Below are 25415 nucleotides of genomic sequence, written 5' to 3' on the forward strand. Positions count from 1 at the left end.
TCTAAATGTTTCGTTTGTTAATTTTTTTTTAATTAATAAAAAAGTTTAAAAAAATGCCAGTTAAAGGAAATAACCTCATTTTCTGCAATCAAATGGTGGCTTTCTTGGCGGGACACAGAATTAGCAAGTGAACTCGCCGTCCACTGCTGGTCAGTTCCATCGTGTCACAACAGTACCCCAAAGAGCAACAGCCGGTGGGCAGCAGGCCTGGAGGTGTGTGTGAGGGGTGGACTGTCCGGCAGGGCAGCAAGGCTCTGCTGGCGAACACGCTGGCCGCCAGTGACACAGGGACATTTCAATTTACATCAATTAAATGCCCAGACAGCACTTCCATCACCGCAGAAGGTCCAGTTCAAGGGCAGGTCCACTGCTCTGGGGCAAACCAGAGCCTGGACCAGAGACTGGCCCCTCTCCACCTCCTCTTGCGTAAAGATTTGGGGTAGATTTTCTTCTTTTCAAAGACATGAGGAACATATGCATGTTCGCTAATTACTAAAGATCACGTTTCAGCTGGAAAATAGGTTGAATTTCTTCTAGGAGTAATATTAAATTTAAATTCTGTCCAATTAGAAAACCATCATATGTTGCAGTACAATTTCCACAAGAAAATTATTGGACCTACAGTTATATATTTCCATAGCAGCAAGAGATCAGATAGGAAGAAGTGATATCAGTTTGGGTTTCAAAATTCGATGTGTTTATACTTGGTTCTCAAAAGTAAGACATTATTTGAAAGGCTAACTAAAAAGTAAAATGGAGTCAAAATATTAAGTCAATAGGCTATGATATAAACCCCAGCTTTGCTGAGATTGCATAAAAATGCTGTTGTCCAGAAATTCTAGCCTCTGTTGTGCAGGATGCCAGACGCCTGTGTTGCTGCAGCCCAGAATCTTATGAGTTCCTCTTTTTAATATCCAGAAAAAGGCATAAGTGTGGCAATGCCTTAAAGGGATGAAACAGGCTTCGGAAGCCACTCGTTCAGTCAGCCTTGCTCTTGCACACCTGTGCTTTGTCTATAGCACACAACACCAAGAGACGGCAACCCTGAGCTTGCGTATGTTTCAGCTGCACCTCGCGTAGATAGGGCTACCCATGCTAGAAAGAGGCGGGTCACTGCATTAGAACATGTGCAGACCCACTGCATATTTTCATACCAGTTAACGGCTCCCCTGGGCGCAGCGGGAGGGTCTGGGGGTGCTGTGGCAGGAGGCGCAGAAAAGGGGAAGTTTTAAACCAGGGTGTCCCACCCTGGCTCCTCTGCCATGGGAAAATCTGTCCTGGGGAGGCCCAGGAACAATAGAAAAAGAGTACGTAATTGCTCGCCCAACATGCAAACCTATATCCCCGACTTAAACATTGGGTGATCAATTTACTACTGCAAACTCAAAAATTAAACATGATTTTAAAAACATCTGCTTTTCCCTTTCATACCTTAAATGTCTTTAGGCCATCGGGTATTAACACATCTGCTTTCACCCATTTGCTGTGAGTTGATGTGTTGTATGTCCAAAACATTTCTTCCTCCTTAGGTTTAAAAAAAAAAAGATATCTCAAGATGTGACTCATTTACCCAAATTCCGCTCTCACATTCACAGGTGTTGTCTTAATTACCCTTTAGTAGACGACTGCCCTCTGTGCAGGAGCAAAAAGAAACCTAAAGTATCAATTGCATAGAGGAAAAAGCTGTGCATTATTTTTAAAAAGGAAATGAATCATGTTTATCCAGTAAAGGTGTTTAATTTCTGCGGATGGAGAGTGTCGGGAAAGAACAAAAATTTGAACGGACTCTTAAGAGAATTAAAGGATGTCACTTCAAAAGTAAAATTCCAGAAAACAGTCAAGAAATTCCAAATATCAATTTAAGTGTTGTTACTGCTAGCTTTGCCACATTTTGCAGAATTGCCACGATACTAGAAAAGAAAGTCAGGTAGGCAGGCACTCAATGAGGAAGTAAAAAATGTCATCAGATGCATTTTTCTGCACAATCTTAATTCATGACATATTTTTTCCTGTGAGAGGATTCCATGCAAGTCCCGGACAACCCAAATGGATTCGACTACATTTTCCAGTTTGACTTTTCTGGTGATTTTGCCCAAAGCCTTTGCATGTCTTCTAGAACATGCTACACCAACCATCTATAGAACCATCAGTCCTCAGATGGCAAACTGTGTGAAACGATGTCGCTACACACGGCGTGCCCAGACCCTCGGCCTTACCGTGTGGATTGGGCCTCTATGATGCGTGGCCTTGCATCTCTGCTCTGAAATAATCCTAGAAATAATCCTATTTTTCATCACATCTTCTCAAACATTCAAGTAGGTTTGACATTTCCCTCGTGAAGCATGGAACAAGGTGTTTGTAACATGTTCGTATGAAAATGTTAGATGCATTGATTTTTCACATATGAATAGAGCGAAAGGGAGGAGGGCGGCACACACGTGTCTCAGGCTGGGTTTGGGGCAGCCTCTGGGCCCCCGTCCACGGGGCTCTGGAAGCATCAGTGGAGCGTCACACCCACTTGTCAGTCAAATGACAAGAAACATTTTTTTCTGGCTCATAAACATTTATCTCCTTACTTAGCTGTTTCGTTCACACCCAAGATTTTCTAAAACATGAATTTTCAACTTAATCCTTTGCCCTCTGATGTCTACTTCAAATTTTCAAGTCCTAAATATTTCAGATGATAGTCTATAGCCGTAGAAGTTTCCTCGATGTCATTACTTATTCAGGTCTACTGTGAAACAGAGGCGGGCACAGGTTTAGCTGAGAGCATCCCAGTCACATCGGGATGAATTGGAGCTATAAACGTGGAGGCAGACAACTGCTTTTCCTCCAATTATTTCCTGCTCAGCTTCCACTCTTTAGCATCAAGATGCTCAGCCTGACCACAGGTGCTTTAAAAACATGGCTTGGCAACATGCATTCCTCACTTCCCCCCACTTCCATTTTATGAGAATAATTTAAAGCAATTGTGCTCTTTTTCACAGTGACTAATGGACCTCTCTGTTCTACTTGAAGAAGAAAGCATTTACATTTTTTTAAAAACTAAACAGTTCTTTTCAAATTTAAATGGCTTGCCATATACTAAATTAATGCTACATTGAGGATGAGACACAGATTTTTCTACCACACTTTTCTGTCTGGTTATAAAACCGAGGAAAAAGAGAAAGAATTTACCCCAACTAAATGAAATCATCTTTTGCTTTATTTCTGCTCCTGCCCTCAGACTCTCATCTGGTTATTTCCAACAGGTGCCAGCGTCAAAAAAAACAACAACAACAAAAAAAAAAAAAAACAAAACAGCTCAGGAAACCTTTCAAGTGATGTTCTAGTTTTCTATTATCTTAAAATAAATAAGCCAATAAGAATGTTTTTAAAAACCTTTGGTCCTCCAAACCAGGATCAGTGATGCTATCTTACCTTTCAAGAAAAATATTTATCACCAGATCTCTTGGCAAAATGTTTATCTTTTCCTCTTCCAGGAAAGAAATGAAAAGTGCCAAGTTCAAGGGTATTTTTTACGACTTTGATTGCAGCCTGGGAAGGGACCTTGCCCTCTGGCGAAGACCTGCCTTCCCAGGAAGCTCACTGCTCCTTTGGGACTGTATCATGCAAGAACAAACGTGCCTCCTAAGGCATTTCCTTTCCAGCCCGAGTTCCTGTCCTTCCTGTTTGCCAGCAGGATCTTAGAAAATACGAGGTGGTACCACGATCTGAAACGCATCCCCTTAGCACGGCATCTCCGGATGTAAGGCAGGTGGTGACTGTGATTATCATTCCAGAGACCGAATCCCAATCCCAACAACAGTGAGATGGCACAAACCTAGAGTTGACACACACTTAGACCCCAAAAGAGAGAACATGTTTCATTCGCCAGCTTACTTCTTGCCCTTTTTTTATTTCTCAAGTTCTAATGTCCTCTGGAAGCAAAGACATCGGCCCTCGTCATCCCCCCATATTCCTGGTTTAGTGCAGACATGGACATTAATCCCCTGATGCTCAGACAGAACCCAGCCTGGGGCTCGTGGTGGAGGCAACTGCTCATTTGCATCAAGAGCTATTTTGTTCTGTTTTTTGCATGGGCAGGCATCAGGAATCAAACCTGGGTCTCTGGCATGGCAGGCAAGAATTCTGCCACTGAGCTACCATCACACTGCCCAAGGGTTATTTTTTTAAGATGGGTTTGGAATTCTTTTTAAATTCATGATGAGACATCAGTTTCTGACATGAGAGTACTCTGAGCAGATGCTGCCCATATGGCTACATGGCCAGGGCAGAGAGCCCAGCAAGCAGAGGGCTAGGGGGCAGGGACCTTGGCAGAATCCAGGGCCGATGGTGCATGTCTCGGGCCGAGTAGCTAAGGTGCCGGCCACCTGCTCTGTGAACACTGGACCGGCCCCCATGATGCACATTTTCCTCTGATATTATGAGAGACGGAATCTTGGCGATTTGTTCTTATGTGATGTGGTGTCTGAAGTTATCTGTTCTCACTCTTGCGTACCCAGCACCAAAGCCACAAGAGAAATGGTGTGGCTTTTTCAGTGATTCCTAACTCCTTTCTAACATACTGGAACTTCAAACCCACTACCAATGTTCAGGATGGAGTACATCAGTCTTCGGGATTGGAAGATAAGTGCAGCAAATTGCTAATTTACACTAGGAATGTTGGTAGTGATGCTTGCCAACATTTAAAGACCACTGATCAACAACCTGCCATGTGAAATGCACTCTCTCAGACCATATAATCTTTAAGCATGTTTAACTATAATTTAAACATAACAGAAAATTCTAGAAATTTTTTCAGTATACCTTTTTTGAGGATGGAAATTGGAAATTACAAGGCTGCAAGTTGCATGGAGTACACAGGGACAGCAACTGAAAGATTCCTGAGGTGTGACTAGTACAGTAGACTGCTATAAAGTTTGACCTATTTTTTGGTAAAATTGCCCCCAGTACCGGGAAGTCTGGAGTATACAGAAAGAACAGGGAGCTAGTTCTCCTCTTCCCCAGTGAGTGCATTGCCAAATGGATTTAAATATATCAAATAGATCGTAGGACAGTAGGGCTGCCAAGTGCTACTGAAAAAGTGTCACCAAAAAATACAGCATAGTCTCAGAACGTTAGAAATCATGTCTAGGCAAGTCACAAGGAGAAGTTATCAGACCATCTGATGGGCATGCTCATCCAACTTTGTGCCTTGGCGCTCTGGGAATTTCCTGAAAAAGCTGAGGTGGAAGTAAGAAGACAGGTCATGATGGGAACGGCCCAAAAGAAAAGGGGAAGGGTGATGACATAATGACAGGTGATGACAGGGCCAGAGGAAAAGGGAGCTTCCGCCTGGATTTAAAGTACCCTAGTAACAAGCCTTCAAACATCTGAAGATGAGCTGGTGGCGCCTCACACGACAGAAGAAAACAGAGCCTGCAATTAGTGGCCCCTGGTAAGTACAGATAATCAGTAAACTTTTATCAAAAGAATGGATGTGACTCATGCTTGTGTACGCTTTGAATTTGTCAGTTGGAGGCGTCTGAGTCAAAGGACACTCACTGGAGGCTGTGACCACCTCTCTTCTTTCCTTGTAAAATTCCCACAACTATGGCCAAATATTCCCCACTTCTAGCAGAGCCACTATTTACCCCCGAAAGTCCTTCACTCCCATCTGAAAATGAATTCTTCACAACAGAAATTCTCAAAGTGCCATGGGGCTTTCCCACCGGCAGAGCACGGCTTTCAGTTAATTTAGGGAGTCAAGGGCCTGGATTTGTAAACTCCACGAGCAGAGCCCCACCACCTTCACTCTATCCCAGACGCCATTTTTATTCATGCCAGTGACCCACTTGTCTGGATTTGCTCAGTGATTGCTAGCCTTTCAAACAGTATCTACTGGCACGTGAACAAGCAATTTCCTTCCATCTCATTTGTAACTTTAATGATAGAACAAACATCTAAAATCTAAAATAGATCATATCAGAGCTTCAATTGTTAACATTGCAGATTTCTCATTTTTAATAGATCTATAGTTTCCTTAATATACCTTCATGAATCTTTAAAAACTTGTAACATAACATTGTACAAATTATATCATGAAATGTTATACAGGGCAATATCTCCTTATCTGGCTTCTTAATAGTTCTTTTCAAATAAAGACAAGTTAAAGAGCAGCTACAGTGAACACACAACTACAAGGGTTCTCAGCCCAGGCTGCTGAGAAAAGAATTCCACCTATTCAATGAATTTGAAATAAATGCAAGTTTCCTCTTACCCTGTTATAATAGAGTCCTATTCTCAGGACACTGTTTTCCATCGAGTAATAGAACTGAAGATGGCAGCTCTCGCCCGAGCAGTGACACACAGAGCTGTTCAGATAAGCCCTGTGCTCCAAATGGTTAAGGGTTAAAGCATGCTTAGAGTCTAACCACACAAAGTAACCTGAAAAGGAAAGGAAAAGGAAGCAAGTCATTTAAAAAGATAACTTTCCCTGTTTGAACAAAATTATTGCATTTCTTGATTTTTTCAAACCAGGTTTGCAAAGCAACTATTTTATTTAAAAGGATATGAGATTTTTATATGATTACATCAACTACAAAAGATAAGTTTTCATTTTCCCACATGAATTTTAAAATATATTGACATCCTCTCTTAATCCTTGAAATCAGTTTAATAATACATCTGATATGAAAATTCAAAATCCTTATAGAATCTACTGATATAAATTCTTATTTTATTTTAAATGTCACAATGCAATATTAAAATTTATCTTCTTTCTTCCCAGATCGTTTCCTCTTTTAAATTAGAAGACATTTTTTATAGGGACACTTGTATAGTTTATAAGAAATACAATTTAACATGTCCTCTGTTTTACCAAACCATGTGGGAGTATCAGAGTGTCACAGTCCTCTCAGCTGCAGCGGATAAAAGTGTCACTGATTCACTTAGCCCCCTCTGACACTTAAAACCAATTGGGACTGACCTTGAACTCAACATTATGGACAATACAGAGATACAAAGAGGATTCTGTGATTTTACATCTTAATTTCTCAAAAGCCTTTCAAATGCTTCATTCCTTTGTCAGTGACTAAAAATTTCCATGGCAACTTCTGAAAAACATTAAATTAAATGAAGTTTCTATTTACCAGAAATGTTAGTCTCTATTCATGAAGTTCAAGCTTTGTTTCAAACCCTCTGACCCAAAGGCCAGCAAATGATAAAAAATTATTCAAGCATGAAAGAAAACAGGCAGAAGAGACAGCTCAAACCCTATGTAAACACTTCAAAATATGAGCAGTAGAAGAGAAAGGCCATGTAATGAGAGGCTGAAGCCACAGAACTCAGTCTGTGGGGCCAGAGGCAGACTGCGGTAGAAAAGATCCAGACAGTCAACCTGCAGAGCAAAGATGGAGGGGCAGAGTCCAGTGCTGTCAAGGACTGGGCTAGGGTGGGGCCCTGCTCATCCGGTGAGCTGGCAAGTCCACCAGCTACTGCTGGACAGCTAAGAGACCATGTCTGCACCATCCCAACACCCCACGCCACGTCCACCCCAAATGAGCCACCACCGTTACCCAGAGAAGGCTTTGGGGAGCCAAGTGAGGCTTCAACAAACCACCAAGCAAGAAGAGGTAAGCAGAGGGAGGGAGCACGAAGAATGGAGTAGACAAAGTACACTGCGCTTTACTAAATGTATAATGCTGGAAAAACAGCTAAATTGATTACATTTGTAGAACAATGGCATGAGAAATTGAAACTAATTTTGGTAAGTCTAATGAAGACTTGAAAAGTATGTTAAGATGCTTGAAGAAATAAAAGAAGAGGTATTCGTCATGCATAAAAAGAGAGTTCATCCTGACAGATCTTCACTAAGTCAAAGAAGAATTAGAAAGTTAACCTCAAGAAGAAGAAAAGCAAACCAACAGAGAGGACAAGAAATAAAGGAAGCGATGGCGAACACAGAAAATGGCCAAAAATATTGGCTAATATGCTAATTTAATTAAACATTGCACTAATTTTCTGGGCTGATGTAATATGGAATTAAACTTGGTGTTCAATGTGTTTCCTCATTGTCCTGTGGGCCAGAGGTGTGCCAACCAAGTACTGGAGGGCCGCCCTGGCCCAGACATCCCAGGGAGGCACCTGCCCTGTCTCTGCCAGCCTTGGGGGCACCGAGGACCCTTGGCTGGGCGTACTGTCATCCCTGCTCCTGTGGCTGCATGGCCCCTCTCACCCACCTGTGGAATCTCCCTCAGCCTCTGACTTTGTGGTAGGGCCTAGAGCCCACCCAGCTACTCCAGAAAGCCCTCTTCTCAAGGTGCACCACTTAATTACCACTGGAAAGACCCTTTCCTAAAGAAGGCCACATTCTCAGGTTCGGCAACCACATATGGGCAGATCTCTGGGGGCCGCCATTGAACCTACTGCAGGTAATAACTTGGAAAAAAAATATTGAATGTTAAACTAACTAAAAAACAAAAATGGTAGCTAAAGTGATAGTATAATTGTACTGAGTCCCTTCTCACATTGAAGACGAAGGTAGAAATACCAAAGCACTTTAGATTTTAAGAGATTTATAACAAAGCTTCCATGTGAATGAGAGAAAAAATGAATTAATACCTTCCCCTCCCCTATTAATAGAAGAAATTTTTAAAAAAGCAATGGGGAGAAAAGTAAACCAAAAACACTAAGTGTGATGGGAGAATAAGAGAAAGCAACTGATTGGCCAGGCCATGCTGTAGTGACAGGGACAACTAGAGACTCCATGGAAGGCTTTCAATCTCTTTCCTTTCTCCCAGCCTCCAAAGATAATATTTTTTTTAAATAAGGAATAAATCTAGAAAACTAAAATAGGTGAACTACTATCATATTCCCTCTACACTGTCACTATCCATGCCACAATTCTCATAAAATGAACATCATAAAGCCTGGCTGAATGTCTTAACACCAGTCCCAATAAAGCACAGCTCCAAAATCAATGCACAGCAGATTTCACATCCTACCTTCACCATCACCACTCTGATCATGCCGGGGGGAGGATTTGAATGCAGAAATCTCACTGGCTTTTGTGCGCATCCAGGAAATCTGCCCAGAAGACGCTTCTGATGCCCAGTTGCACATGTCGATTTCAAAATCACAGGCTTGGCACCCTAAAAAAGGGCAGAAGGCATCGTCTCAATCTTGGAAGACTAACAGTATCTAATATTGTAGTTGCTCAACCAGGGTTATATGTTGGAATCAAATAAGAGATTCAACACGTGCATGCATGCACACGCGCATCTCTCTTTATGTAAATTCAACAAGCCTGGAGAGTTGACCTGCAACTCTAGTTTTCACAAGCTCCCAGGTGGTCCAAATGATCATCCCCCAAGTTGGGAAGCACAGACAAAATATAAATTGGGGGTAGGGGGAGTTGTTGCCATACCGCTGCCTAAGTTGCAATACTTAATGTCATAATGTTTGGCCTTACCTATTTTACAGAATTATACTTAGGTTAATTATTGATGTCCATAAGCACAATGAAACTTTAAAGGAGAAACATTGTATATAATTCCAAGGTGGTCTTTAATGCACTTCTCTAACCAAGCAATATGACCTTAAGTCCACAGCCCCTCGGTATCTTTCATCTTTGAATAAGCCAGACACCCAATTATACCCAGCTGCATTGGGGATGGTCATGCCAGTGAAGGCTGGCCAGTGAGCTTCTGTGGGTGGCCTCGAGTCTCAGCAGCTGCTGACACACCCACCAGCAGGTGTCCCCTTCAGCACTTACACCTCGACCCTCCACCTGCAGGGTCAAATCTGCAGAGTCTGGTGTCCGGCTGGCACAGCGCACGGTCGGTGCCCAATGCTCCTTGACATGGTAAAGTTTCATCTGTTAGAATTAAAGATTGGCAAGACGTGAGATGCACATGCAACTGGAAAAACCAATGTATTTCTTTAAAGGGTAGTATTTGTTCTAGAAAGGACTTTCCTCCCATCTCCTCTCTGTGGCAGTTCTGCCCTTAGATGATCCCACTGAAGAAAGGCTAACACAATGCTTTTGTGCTTTAACCAGATTTCCAGTGACTTATAAGACCCCAGACCAAACCAACCCCATCCCTACAAAAGTCAGCAGCGGTCCTTGGCATCAAGATGAAGACCCTTTAGTTAAAAAAGAGAATTGTACATATATTGAACATGTGGCTCCCGGTCGGCCATGGAACTTCGTCTTCACGGCCCTCGCCTAGGAACCTGCTTTCTCCCCCATGGCCCTCCTGACACAGGACCGGAGGTAGACCAGATGTCCTTCTGCTACTATGGCCCCTTTGGACAAGTCTCCCTCTCACCTCCCTGAGCACCCCAGCTCCAAACCTCTCAGCATCAGACAATGTCCCTGGCTATGCCAACTTCTCTTGGTCACCTGCTGATGCTGGTTCCTCCCCCATTCCTTATGTCCACGGCCCTTGCCTAGGGACCCGCTTTCTCCCCCACGGCCCTCCTGACACAGGACCAGAGGTAGACCAGATGTCCTTCTGCTGCTATGGCCCCTTTGGACAAGTCTCCCTCTCACCTCCCTGAGCACCCCAGCTCCAAACCTCTCAGCATCAGACAATGTCCCTGGCTGTGCCAACTTCTCTTGGTCACCTGTTGATGCTGGTTCCTCCCCCATTCCTTATGTCACCGCCATTCTCTCTCATTGCAACATTCACTTCCATCTGACCTCTCAGTTTCCTGATTCCTGCCTCTTAGTGACCTTGAAGGAGAATATTGACCAGGAACTGCTCTTTCCATCCCTCTGGCCAGTGTCACTACTGACAAGGAGAGCGGTCCCTTTTACTTAATTTCTAGCGGCCACTCTCCACCTGCACCCCATCCCTCCCGCTCCCTCCTTGTAGATCACAGCTCAGTGCACCCACAATCCAATGGTCCTACAGTCCTAGAGACACCCCTCATCCTCCATTGTGTCCTCATTTCCTTATTTCAGAGGTTAAACGACAAGGTCGGTCACTACAACCATGCACTGGCCCCTCCCGTGCTCCCTCACACGCTCATGGAAAACACACACCTCACCACTCAGTCCCACCTCTCTGCCATGGGATGGAAGCAAGAAAAGCACGCAGGATGCTGACTGAAATGACTCATGCCATCGCCTTGTGGCAATCCCACTGCACCTTCCTAATTCTTCCCCTCTCCTCCGTTCTCAGGCAGCTAACTATCCAATGACATCATCACCTCAGTAGACTCTCAACACTTCCTCCTGATCATCATCCTCAGCTAAGCCACTCTTTATGGGAAAATGAGAGAAATCAGAAGGAAGCTCAACAAGTGCCACCCCTTATCCACCTGCAGAGCAGCCCACATGCTACTCATGAGCTCCATGTCTTTCCACACCCCAATCCTGGCTAAAACTAAGAGCCATGGATTCAGGGAGTTTTCAGTTGTTTTATTGGTGACTGTCTCCTCACTTCTTAGAAAAAATCTTGACACAATATAGGTGCTCAGTGAATGTTTGTTTAGTAAATAAAAAAATCTGAATATATCCATAATCTAGCCTCTCATACTGGGAGCTTACAAATCCTCTTGAATGTGAAACCAATTGAAAATAAATTGTGTGTGCAATTAGGAAGTGTTGGCAACAAATTCAGCTAAGATTTCGTAATAGTGGTTATCATGAAACAAGCAAAACTGTAATTTTTGTAGATTCATATAACAGCTAAAAATCCTCTACCCCCTAGAGTTATCTGATAAAATATTAGCCTATTTCAATGAAATATTTATTATTTCATTTATTACTATTTATACAAGAAAAAATACAGAAAACACTGCAAACAAAAATGGCAAGATAAGTACAAAATGCAACCTGTGTCAATTGGCACTAAATGTCATTTGATGGTGCCAACCACTTTTACTCCCTTGGACCCCCAGATGGGAATTTACAATGTAAGACCAAGTATGTGGTACATGTTTTAGTGTGGTAGGCCTAAGTTGTCAATCAAGAAATCTCCTCTTGATTAATTTAGTGCTTTCAGTCCCAGAGCTCAGAGTTATTTAAGGATGTCACTTATGTTGATATATTGATATACAAACCCCCTTCCATTCTCAATGTGCCCTGAGACTTGACTGTGGAAGATTCTTTGGGGGGAACTAACATGCTTCATGGTACATGATTGGCAGGATGAAGGTCCGCCAAGCATATCTACACCAGTGAAGCCACATTGTGGAGACCGCTCTTCACCATCTTACCTTGCAAAAAGGTGATGTGAACTGAATCAGGTGTTCTCAGATGGTGAAGAAGGGAGCTGAGGTCTCAAGGCTATTACAGGGTACTGGTTTGAAAGGATGTATGTCCCCTAGAAAAGCCATGTTTTAATCTAAATCCCATTTCATAAAGGCAGAATAATCCCTATTCAATGCTGTATGTTTGAAACTGTAATCAGATCATCTCCCTGGAGATGTGATTTAATCAAGAGTGGTTGTTTAGCTGGATTAAGTGACAACATGTCTCCACCCATTTGGGTGGGTCTTGATAAGTTTCTGGAGTCCTATAAGAGAGGAAACATTTTGGAAAATGAAAGAGATTCAAAGAGAGCAGAGAATGCTGCAGCACCATGAAGCAGAGAGTCCACCAGCCAGCAACCTTTGGAGATGAAGAAGGAAAATGCCTCCTGGGGAGATTTATGAAGCAGGAGACCAGGAGAAGAAGCTAGCAGATGATGCCATGTTTGCCATGTGCCCTCCCAGATGAGAAAGGAACCCTGACCGTGTTTACCATGTGCCTTTCCAGATGAGAGAGAAACTGTGCCATGTGCCTTCTCACTAGAGAGAAATCCTGAACTTCTTCGGCTTTCTTGAACCAAGGTATCTTCCCTGGATGCCTTTGATTGGACATTTCTATAGACTTGTTATAATTGGGACATTTTCTTGGCCTTAGAACTGTAAACTAGCAACTTATTAAATTCCCCTTTTTTAAAAGCCGCTTCATTTCTGGTATATTGCATTCCAACAGCTAGCAAACTAGAATATACGGTAAAAGTTATAATTGACACCCATCTTGATTTTGGCCTTAGAGAATTTAGACAATTTCTTTGTCAATATCCTTAAATTTGTAATGAATTCCACTAAACTGTCATTGCTTCTTAAAAGGTATATGGAAATTAATATGGTGAAAAGGTAACTAGGTCCTTAGTTATTTAACTGGATAATCTGACTACATCACACATATTCTAATAAAGAGGTGATCTATGTCTTTGGGGCTTTACAAATCAGGTTAAGGCAAAGTTCCAGAAAGCCAATCTAAAAATATTCACAGACTACTTACAATATTCTGATTATAAGCCACAAGTATGAAATTTGTACAGAAATCATAATCAGCAATTTGAGTTTGTTATTCAAAATCAATAATTAAACATATTCTTATTTGAAACACAGTGACAAACTCTGATTTCTTTTCATACTTACTACTTAGGTAAATATAAAGAGGTCCTCCTTTCTATAACTGTGTAATGAATTTTAGGGGATAAGAGTTTGAATCTATGTTCAAAAGTGTGGGAATGAGTCAAGAGATTTCTTTTACATTATAAAAGGAATTGAGCATTTCTACCCAAATTACAAAGCGTTCAAAAACAAACATGAAAATATCTGTAACTGAGCACTCTTATAAAGTCATTCATATTTTTATAGTACGCATGGGATTAACAAATATTTTTCCAGGTCTCTGACTTTTTTCTTTTCATCCTTTTGACAATTTCTGTGGCAGAGTATTTTTTTGAAACATTGTACTATCAGGTTTATTTTAAGAAATCTACTTTTCCTTTTCAGACAGAGAAGTAGAAAAGGACACTTGAAAACGTATTTTTAAAATATTCACTTTTCCCTCAGTACCTCCTCCCCACACAGATAAAATATCCATAGAAATTAAGTTAGTTTCTGTTTGGGAGGATAAATGGTCAGGAGCTTTATAAGCAACATCAGTAATAGTATCAGCCATAGATACTGCATTCCACGTGGCACCAGGATGAAACCCTCAAATCTAAAGTCCTGCTTTCATTCCTTATTTTACCCATTTTTGCCATTGTCTTTTTGTTTTTCTCTCATTTGATTTAAAAACTTTTTTTCTTTATTAGAGAAATTTTGGGTTTAAAGAAATCATGCATAAAATACAGGACCCCCACATACCACTCAATCACTGACATCTTACATTGGTGTAGAACATGTGTTACAACTGAGTATATAGTACAATCATTAAAGTGTGCTGTCAACTGTAGCCCAGGGTTTAACTTAGGGTCATTGTTTGTGCTGGGTAGTCCCGTGGATATTTTTAAATTTTTATTTTTATTCTGTTACCATATATATAGTCAAACATCTCCTCTTTTAATCATATTCAGATACATATTTCAGTGCTGTTGTGTTCACAATTTTATGCTACCTCACCCTCATACCAAGGCCAGGTAGAGAAACCACAAGAAAAGAAAAACTCAGACCATTATATTTTATGAATACAGATACAAAAATCCTCAAGAAAACACCAGCAAACCAAATCCAAAAAGCACATTAAAAAAATCACACACAATTAGAATGGATAGAGGGACGTGCCTGAAACTTTAGAACTGTGTTCCAGTAGCCATGGTTCTTGAAGATGATCATATAATGACATAGCTTTCACAATGTGACTATCTGATTGTGAAAACCTGTGTCTGCTCCTCCTTTATGTATGGTATAGACAGATGAGTAAAAAATATGGATAAAAAAATAAACAAATGGGGGAACAAATGTTAAAATAAGTTGAGTAGATTGAAAAACTAGTGTCCAATGAAAGGGAGTGGTAATGGGCATAGGAAAAAAAATAGGGGGAGCAAAGGTTAAAATATAGTGGGTAGATGGAAATTCTAGTGGTCAATGAGAGGGAGAGGTTAGGGATATGGTACGTATGAGTTTTTTCTTTTTTCTTCTTATTTATTTTTCTGAAGTGGTGCAAATGTTCTCAGAAATGATCATGGTGATGAATACACAACTATGTGATGATATTGTGAGCCATTGATTGTACACCAAGTATGGAATGTTCATGTTAAGAATGTTTATGCTTGTATGTCATTTTGTAAATAAAAATATTTTAAAAATAAATAAATAAATAAACTAAAAGCATATATGGGATGAACAACAACAACCAAAAAGCACACACCACACTCAAGTGGATCCACTGCCAGAATGCAAGGATGGTTCAACACAAGGAACACAGCTAATGCAATGAAGCAGAAAAAACACATGATATTCCTAAACCGATGCACAAAAGGCATTGACAAAATCCAGGAACTCTTTCTGACAAAAACACAACACCAGGAATAGAAGGAAACCTCCCCAATATGACAAAGGGCACACATGAAAACTTCACTGCTAACACCCCACTCCATTAACAGTGAAAGATTGAGAGCCTCCCTCCAAGATAAGGAACAAGAAAGGATTCTCACCCTCACCACCATCATCTGACACTGCACTGGTGATGTTGCCAGAGCAGCTATGCAAAAAAAAGAAAGAAATAAAAGGCATCCAAATCAGAAAGGAAGAAGTAAAAACTTCCCCATTTGCAGATAACATGGTCCCACATACAGGAAAGCCATGGAAAATCCACAACAAAGCTCCCAGAGCCAACAAATGAATTCTGCCAATGTTTTAAGAATTCTATGTAGACTCCTAACCTAGACCTAAGTATTCCAGTTAATCTTGAAGGCAGATTACATCTCCATTCTAATTTCATAATCCTATGTTACATATGTATTTGTTATTCTAATCAGTGTAGAGCCTTTTTGTTATTCAAGACTCACTTTAAAAGCAACTTCTTCCACTAAATGGAGATTGAAAGCCAGAGGAATGCAAAGGCTCTGGGGTATTGAACTGGGTTCCAATTCAAATGAAAATGCCTTTTATAGAAATGCTTCCACGAAGTCATGCTCTTAACTTTCTGGGCTCCCCTGGCCTTGTATTTCAAACTAAGGATGATTACGGTAACAGCAACACATAGGAAGGTGTATGAGGGGTACAGAGGGTGAGACAGTCTGAATTCATGCTTTCACTTGGGATACCTGAGAGCTCCTTGGAAGGTATGATAGGAGAAATTGTAAATGAGATACCTCTCTGTCACATTGTAGAATGATATTTGCCCATATTCACAGTCTAGGAAAACTCCAACTTTGTGCATTTGCTCTCTCAGGGAAATGTTTTCTAAAGGAGGAAAGACCCAGAAAGTGAAATTACTCCCCATAATGGGCCCTGTGAGAGTTTATCTCCAAAAGCTTTGGGTCTTTCACCCCTTGGCTTGCAGAGTCCTTGTATATGCCCAACTGCCACTCTGTTGCCTTTTCCACAGATACCACCCAGTGACGCCTACCTGAGGTGAAGCTCTCCACACCAACACAATGGCACTGAAGAGCAAATCTCTTTGGGTTATCAGGTAAATCCTGGAGGACATTTCCAAATCTCATACTTCTCAGAGCCACAGATAAAAATAGAAAGGGATGAGCTTTTCAAAGTTACCTGTCCTTGGAATACTCTTAGCATTTCACTCATTCCTGTTATTTGGCCAAAACTCAGGTTTGTGATATGCACATGCTCTAGACACTGAAGCAGTAGTGACTCACTCCTTTCCAAAGAATATCTTGCACTCTGGAGCAGTGCTAATGCAGATTCCCCACACTCCCTTAGCTCTGTGGTGTTCTTTTGGAGGCTACTGATCTGTTCAGAAACCTGATTTCACTCTCCTTCAGTTTATTCAGGTTTTCTCTTCCCAAACTGTTTAGTCTCTGTAGCATCTCCTGGAACTTCTACTCTAGCTCCCTAGTAAACTTGATCAGGTGATTCTGACAGGCTTCTCTTATATTCAGGCTGAATATACATTCTTGTAGTCTCAAGAGGTTCACCTCATTATTTTCATTCAACAACCAGAACCTTATCCTTTATTCAGATTTAATCATCTCTTTGAAATTCTGCTCCTCCCCTTGAATCATTCCCATTCTTTCTTGCTCATCAGCCAATATCCTTTTAGTTACTTCCAGTTTCTCCTTCAACGTGCCCAATATCTCCTGGAATAACTTCTTGTAGTTAACCACAGTTCCTCTTCTACCTCCTCTTCTTCTACCATGTGATTCTTGTGCTCTTGGGACCAGAAACACTTGACACAAAGGGTGATTTGGTCATCATCACACTAGCTGTGCTGGTTCCAGTTGTTTCACACAGAAGTAGTCTTCTGGCATTTTCTGCTGTAAATGTGGACTGAGCCTTTTGGACATCCTGGCATGTGTTGCTAACTGAAGGTAGGACTGTTTGTTTCTGATGTGGACAGGAAAAAGACTGGCATGTTTCTTCCAAAAGCAGACGTACTTGGCAATAGCTATACCCAGAGCCAGGCACCAGTGGTCCAAGCAAACAGTTCCTACAGACACAGTGGTTTAGTCCATTCTAGACCGCTCAAGTCAAACAAACCTCTGGGAGCCCTTTCTTTGTAATCCTGAATATTTCCTTTACAGTAAACAGCTAAAAGGAGAATGAAGGGCTTTTATCAGCTCAGTTGTTAGCCCCACCTCTCTTTCTCTCTCCCCCTGAAGACCATTTTGATGGAGCTCAGTTTATCTTTTTACTTTCCATTTATGGATCCTGACTTCTATAATGTATCTAAGAATGCTTTACCAAACACGAGGTCTCAATGATTTTCTCCCTGTTTGACATCTTGAAGTTTCATAGTTTTAACTGTTTGGATTAACTTTTGTATAATCATGTTTTACATATGGATTTCCAATTGTGCCAACACCATTTGTTGAAAAGACTGTCATCTCTCCATTGAATCACATTTGCACCTTTGCCAAAACTCAATAGACCACATTTGCATGTGTCTTATTCTGGACTCTCTTTTCTATGTTATTGATAAATTCATCAACCATTTTGCCAATACATTTTCAACCTCCTTATTATTTTATTTTTATAGTAAGTCCTAATACCAAGTAGGTGTGGATATTCTAACTCTGTTCATTTTCAAAATTGTTTCCATATAAATTTAAGAGTTAGTCTGTCAAAAAATATATACCCTTATTGGGATTTTAATTGGGATTGCATTGAATCAATAGATCAATGTGGAGATAATTGTTATCTTAACAATATTAAGTCTTCCAATCCATCATCACTTATTTAGTTCTTCTAGAAGTTTTTCATCAGAGTTTTGCAGTTTTCAAGATAAAAATCCAGCATATACTCTGATAAATGAATACATAAATATGTACTTACATTTCATTAAAAATTATATTATTTTTCTAATTTCAATTTCCAGTTACTCATTGCATTATATAGAAATAGAATTTTTGATGCTGACCTTGTATCCTGCAAGCATGAAAAACTCAGTTACTAGTTTTAGAAACTTTAGGAAATCTCTGAAATTTTCTACCAAGACAATCATGTGATCTGCAAATGAAGACATTTATTTCTTCCTTTTCAATTAGTGTGCCTTTTACTTTTGTTTCTTTCCCTATTGCACTGGCTAAGACTTCCAGTATGGCATGGAATATGTGTGGCAAGAGTGGGGACCCTTCCCAATTCCCAGTATTAGGAAGAAAGTATTCACTCTCTTATCATTAGGTATGATGTTACTGAAGGGTTTTTGTCCATGCACTTTATTAGGTTAAAGAAGTTTGGAGTTTCCTCAGGTTTTAGACGATGAATGCATGTTAAATTTTGTCAAATACTTTTTCTGTATCTACTGAGATGATCATGTGCTTTTTCGTCAAGGTCAGCATCAAAATTCTATTTATGTATAATGCAATGAGAAGCTGGAAATTGAAATTAGAAAAATAATATCATTTGTAATGAAATGTAAGTGCATATTTATGTATTCATTTATCAGAGTCTGTAAACAGGGTGAATGTCATTGATGCTTTTCAAACACTGATACTGCCTTGCGTTTCCCTGGATGGTTGTGAAGGATCTTTTCATATATATGGCAGGTTTTGAGTTGCAAATATTTTGTTGAAGATTTTGTGTCTATGATTTTTAGGAATGTTACCCCATAGTTTTCTTATAACCTTTTAGGGTCTGGTTTTGGTATGGGGCAATACTGCCCTTATAGAATACAATGAGATGTGTTCTCTATATTTCTGTTTTCCAGAGTAGAATGTAAAGCACAACTGGAGATATTTCTTCCCTAAATGCTTCACATGATATGCCAGTGAAAGCCACATGGTCCTGGGGGCCACCCCTTCCCACGCCAGAACCAGCCATCAGGCATTTCCAAGCTAGCTGTGCACAGGGACACTGAAAAGCCCAGTCCCACAAGGTCATGCCAAGCGGGAGCCTGGGGACAACCAGACCCATCAGGCTCTGAGTGGAGTCTTCACTGAGGTGCACAGTGCCCACCCTCTCAGCTCCAGGGTTGGCAGCTCTCAGTATGCTCTGAGAGACCTGTGGCCCTGGCTGGAATTACATCAGGCCTCCATCTTATGGCCAATGCAGTGGGGAGAGTCAAGTCTGAGAGGAAGATACGGCCCAAGAGCACCATCTGTTGGGAAGCCTCAAATAGAATTGCATCCCCTCTATGACATTTAGGCCTTGGTTTGGCAGGTAATTACTAACAAACCAAGGGCAAAGACATTCAGTACAAACCTAGGCAAATACAAAACCTTAGATGAGTGAAGGAAACCAACTTGCAAAGCAACCTTACCAAGATAACCAAATGTCACAAATGCAATGGAAAATCACAGAGCATGTGAAGATTCAGGCAGATACAGTCCAGCCAAATGACCAAATTAAAACACCAGAGAGGACATGGAATTAGGAGCAACACGTCAAGGGTGTTCATAAGGACATGAAGGATATCAGGAAGACACTGGAAGAGCATAAAAAAGAATCTGAAAGAATAAATAGAAAAATAACAGAATTCAAAAAGATGAAAGATATTGTGGACCAAATTAAAAAATACATTAGAGACACACAGCAGCAGATTTGAAGAGGAGGAAGAAAGAATAACTGAGTTAGTAGACAGGAAATTGAACTCAAGCATACACAAAAACAAACACCAGGAGAGATGGGATTACAGGGAAATGATAAAAAACACAAAGAGCACAAATATAAGAATATTGGTGTCAGAGAAGGAGAAGAGAAGAGTAAAGGGCTAGTAAGTTTAGTTGAATGGATAATGGGGGAAAACTCAACTATTTTAAAAGACAGAAATATGCAAATGAAAGAATCCCAACAAACCCCAAATAAAATAAATCCAAATAGCCTTACTCCAAGACACATACTAATCAGTCTGCTAAATGTTGAAGAGAAGCAAAAATTCCTGAAAGCAGCAAGAGAAAAGCAATTCACTACATATAAGGGAAACCACATAAGACTGAGTTTGGACTACTCAACTGGAACCATGGAGGCAAGAAGGCAGTGGTATGACATATTTAAGATCCTGAATGAGAAATACTTCCAGCCAACTATTCTTTACCCAGTCTAGTTGTCCTTTAAAATTGAGGAAGAGATTAAAATCTTCTCAGGCAAATAAAGGCTAACAGAATTTGTCAAGAAGAGGCCTTCCCTACAAGAAATACTAAAGGGAGCTCTGTCAGCTGAGAAAAGAGTCAGGAGAGGAAAGCTGGAGAAGGGCACAGAATTGAAGAGTATCTGTAAGGATAACTTAAAGTAAAAAAAAGAGAGAGAGAGGGAAAAGACAAGTAAAAACTAAAGAAGAAGATGGTAGACTCAAGAAATGGTCTTAGAGTAACAACTTGGAACGTTAACAGACTAAACTCACCAGTTAAAAGATACAGATTGGGATGCAAGCTTAGTTCAGTGTTAGAATTCTCACCTGCCATGTGGGAGAACCAGGTTTGATTCCTGGCCCATGTAATCCCCCCCCCAAAGGAAATCAACAAATGGTGCTGCAATAACAGGATAGTATCATGGAAAAATAATGAAATGTGACACCCACCATATAGCATACCAAAAATAATATATATATATATATACATATATATATATATATATATATACAAATTGGCAGAATGGAATAAAAAAAATCATGATCTTTCTATATGCTGCTTACAGGAGACACATCTTAGATCCAAGATACAAATAGACTGAAAATGGAAAGATGGAAAAAGATCTTCTATGCAAGCTGTAACCAAGAGAAAGCAGAAGTAGTTCTAGTAATATAAGATAAAAATAGACTTTAAATGTGAAAATGCCTAAGAGACAAGGACTAAAACTACATATCAATAAAAGGAACAATTCAGCAAAGAGAAATAACAGTAATAAATGTTTATGCTCCCAATCAAGGATCTCCAAAGTATGAGGCAAGCATTTGGAAAACTGAATAAAGTGATAGATGTTTCAACAATAATAGTGGGAACTCCAATACACCACTCTCCTCTATAGATAGAACAACCAGACAGAGGATCAACAAGGAAATAGAGAACTAAAATAACATGATAAATGAATTAGACCTAATAGGTATATTAGACTGTTACCTCCGAAACACCAGGATACACATCTTCTCTAGTGCTGATGGAAGGTTCTCCAGGATAGATCATATACTGGGACAAAAAACAGGCCTTCATGCATTTAATAAGTTTGCAATTATTCAAAACACTTTCTCCAAATACAAGATACAAAACTGAAAAATAATAACCACCAGAGTAACAGAACTTTCACAAATACATGGAAATTAAACAATATACTCTTACATAATCAATGGGGTCAAAGAGAAAATTGCTAGAAAACTTGGTAAACATCTGAAGATTAATAAAAATGAAAATACATATTAGAACTTATGGGCAAAGGCCATGCTATGGGGAAAATATATTGCCCTAAATACCTATATTAAAGAAGAAAAATGAGCAAAAATCGAGGACTTAACTATTCACCTGGAGGAACTAGAGAAAGAATAGCAAACTAACCTGAAAGCAAATAAAAGAGGAGAAACTACAAAGATTAAAGCAGAAAAAAAAAATCTGGAGAACAAAATAACAGAATCAGCAAAACAAAAAGTTGGTTCTTTGAGGAAATCAATAAAATTAATGGACCTTTTGCTAGGCTGACAAAGAGAAAAAGAGAGGACATGAATAAAATCAGCAGTGAGAGTGGGGTCATTATCATGGAACTTGAATAAATTTAAAAATTCCTCAGAGGATACTATGAACAACCGTACATCAATGAACTAGACATCTAGATGAAATGGACAAATTTCTAGAAACATCTGAGCAACATACAGTGACTTGAGAAGAAATAGATCTCAACAAACCAATTACAGGTGAAGAGACTCAATCATCATCATAAATCTTCCAACAAAGAAAAGCCCAGACCAGACAGCATCACAGAGGACTTTTTTCAAACCATTTAGAAAGAACTAACACCAACCCTGTTCAAACTCTTCCAAAAACTTGAGGGAAAAGGAACACTACCTAACTCATTTTATGAAGCTAATATCACTCTAATACCAAAACCAGGTAAAGATGCTACAAGGAAGGAAAACCATATTCAATCCCCCTAATGCATATAGATGCAGAATTTCTCAACAAAATACTTGCAAATTCGATCCAATGACACATTAAAAGAATTATACACCATGACCAACTGTGGTTTTTATGAGGAATGCAAGGGTGGTTCAACACAAGAAAATCAATCAATGTAATATAGCACATTAACAAATCGAAAAAGAAAAAATCACATGATATCTATTGGTGCTGAAAAATAATTTGCCAAAATTCAGCATCCTTTTTTGATAAAAATACTTCAAACGGTGGGAATCAAGGGAAACTTCCTATGAAAAAGGACACATATGAAAAACCCATAGCCAGCATCATCTTAATGGTGAGAAATTGAAAGCATTCCCCCTAAAATCAGAAACAAAACAAGGATGCCCATTGTCACCACTACTATTCACTATTGTACTAGAAGTTCTAGCTAGATTGATCAGGCAGGAGAAAGGAATAGAAGGTATCCAAATAGGAAATGAAGAAGTAAAATTTTCATTTTTTGCAGATGATATGATCCTATACTTGAAAAATCCTGAGGCATCTACAACAAAGCTACTTGAGCAAATAAAAAACAATTTCAGCAAAGTGGCAGGATACAAGATTAATATGCAATCATCAGTAATATTTCTACACACAAGTAGTGACCTAACTAAGGAGACAGGGAAAAAATTCCATTCAAAGTACCAACTAAAAGAATCAAGTATCTAGGAATAAACTTAACTGGGGATGTCAAGGACCTGTACAAAGAAAATTACAAAGCATTGCCAAAAGAAATCCATGCTCATGGATAAGAAGGTTGAATGTCGTTAGGATGTCAAGTCTACCCAACTTGACCTACAGATTCAATGCAATACCAATCAAAATTCCAACAACCAACTTTGATGACTTGGAAAAGCTAGTTATCAAATTTATTTGTAAGGAAAAGAGAACTCAAATAGCTAAAAATATCCTTTTAGAAAAAGGGCAAAGTGGGAGGACTAACATTTCCTAACTTTAAAGCTTATTATAAAGTACAGTGGTCAAAAGAGCATGATACCAGCACAGAGATTGAAATATTGACCAAAGGAATCAAATCAATAATGCAGAGATAGACCAACAAATTTACAGTCAATTGATCTTCATCAAGGCCCCCAAATCCACTGAACTGGGATTGAATAGCTTTTTTCAATAAATAGGCATGGGAGAACTGGATATTAACAGACAAAAGAATGAAAGAACACCTCTACCTTATATTTATACAAACATAAATTCAAAATGGATCAAAGACCTAAATATAAAAGACAGTACCATAAAACTCCTAGAAGAAAACATATGGAGGGTGGGCCACAGTGGCTCAGCAGGCAGACTTCTTGCCTGCCATGCCGGAGACCCAGGTCCGATTCCCAGTGCCTGCCCATGAGAAAAAAAAGAAAACACAGGGAGACACCTTCAAGACTTAGAAGTAGGAGGTGGCTTCTTAAGCTTTGCAGCTAAAGTGCAAGCAATGAAAGAAGAAAATAGAAAAATGGAACTCCTCAAAATGAAATGTCTCTGTACATCAAAGAACTCCAAATAGTAAAGAGGCAGTCAACTCAATGGGAGAAATTATTTGGAAATCACACATCAGATAAAGGTTTGATATCCTGTATACATAAAGAAATCATAGAAGTCAACAACAAAAGAAAAAACAACCCAATTATAAAATGGGCTAAAGAAATGAATAGGCATTTTTCTGAAGAACAAATACAGACGGCTCAAAAGCACAGGAAGGGTGGTGAGACGGTGGCTCAGTGACAGAGTTCTCGCCTGCCATACCAGCGACCTGGGTTTGATTCTCAGTGCCTGTCCATGCGGAAAAAAAAAAAAAGCCCATGAAGGGATGCTCATTTTCATTGGCTATAAGGGAAATGCAAATCAAAACTGCAGTGAGATACCACCTCACACCTATAATAATGGCTGCTATTAAACAGGAAACTATAAATGTTGGAGAGGATGTAGAGAAATTGAGACACTTATGCACTGCTGGTGAGAATATATAATGGTGCAGCCACTGTGGAAGACTTTGGCAGTTCCTTAGGAAACTAAATATCAAGTTGCCTTATGACCCAGCAACAGCACTACTTGGTGTATACCCAGAAGAGCTGAAAACAATGACACAAACAGACATTTGCACACCGATGTCCATAGCAGCTTTATTCACAATCAACAAAAGATGGAAACAAAGCAAATGTCCATCAACAGATGAGTGGATCAATAAAATGTGGTATATACATAGGATGGAATATTATGCAGCAGTAAGACAAAATGACATTCTGAAGCACATGACAATGTATATAAACCTAGATGACATAAAGTTGAGTGAGATAAACCAGACACAGAAAGACAGTTACTGTATGATCTCTCCCTTATGACCATGGTAAAGGTAATCTCAGAGGCTTACAATACAGATTATAGCAGACTAGAGATACACAGCAGTTAGAGATGGGTGAACAGTTACCCAGGGAGGTTGGACTCCAATGTAAGGTAATGGATAGAAGTGAAGGTGATTCATCAGTGGGTTATAAGCAATGTTGCCACACTGAAGGTGAACAGGACTGAAAGGAGTTGTATCCCACTGATGAAGCTCTCAATCAAAAATAAGATCTTATATGAACTATTTAAAGGTCTGATCTTGAATAGAGAGTCAATAATAAAAGGGTATGGGGAAAACTAATATTGCATGCCATGGCCTATAGTTAACAGGAAGACAAATAATCAGGGTGTGGAGGAAACAAGAGATAGGGGAGGTTTAGATTTGATATTTGGTGAGGCTGTGTTTATTGGTTCTTTGTCTCTTTGGACCAATGAAAGTTGTCTAAAATTAAAAGTGCTGATGAGTGTACAACTAAGTGAGGACACTGTAAGACCTTCATTGTTTATTTTGGACATTATCCATGAAGCCCAATAGATAGAGGGGGCTGAGGGGTACAATGC

General features: G+C 39.8%; 1 protein-coding gene and 1 pseudogene across 6 annotated transcripts in view; both read right to left on the reverse strand.

Moving 5' to 3' along the window:
• The window catches only part of MALRD1 (MAM and LDL receptor class A domain containing 1), a 752096-nt gene that overhangs the window by 691254 nt on the left and 35427 nt on the right, over positions 1-25415 (reverse strand). For all 6 annotated transcript variants that reach the window (XM_077154409.1, XM_077154433.1, XM_077154399.1 and 3 more), the window contains exons 6-9: positions 9758-9859; positions 8988-9134; positions 6263-6429; positions 1432-1524 (exon numbers count right to left, since the gene is read on the reverse strand). In XM_077154409.1, coding sequence (XP_077010524.1) covers positions 1432-1524; positions 6263-6429; positions 8988-9134; positions 9758-9859 — 509 coding nt within the window. The remainder of the gene's footprint in view (positions 1-1431; positions 1525-6262; positions 6430-8987; positions 9135-9757; positions 9860-25415) is intronic.
• LOC143677878 (putative E3 ubiquitin-protein ligase TRIML2 pseudogene) lies at positions 13907-18159 on the reverse strand (annotated as a pseudogene).

Source organism: Tamandua tetradactyla, chromosome 1 (assembly GCF_023851605.1).
Source record: "Tamandua tetradactyla isolate mTamTet1 chromosome 1, mTamTet1.pri, whole genome shotgun sequence".
Taxonomy (NCBI): Eukaryota; Metazoa; Chordata; class Mammalia; order Pilosa; family Myrmecophagidae; genus Tamandua; species Tamandua tetradactyla.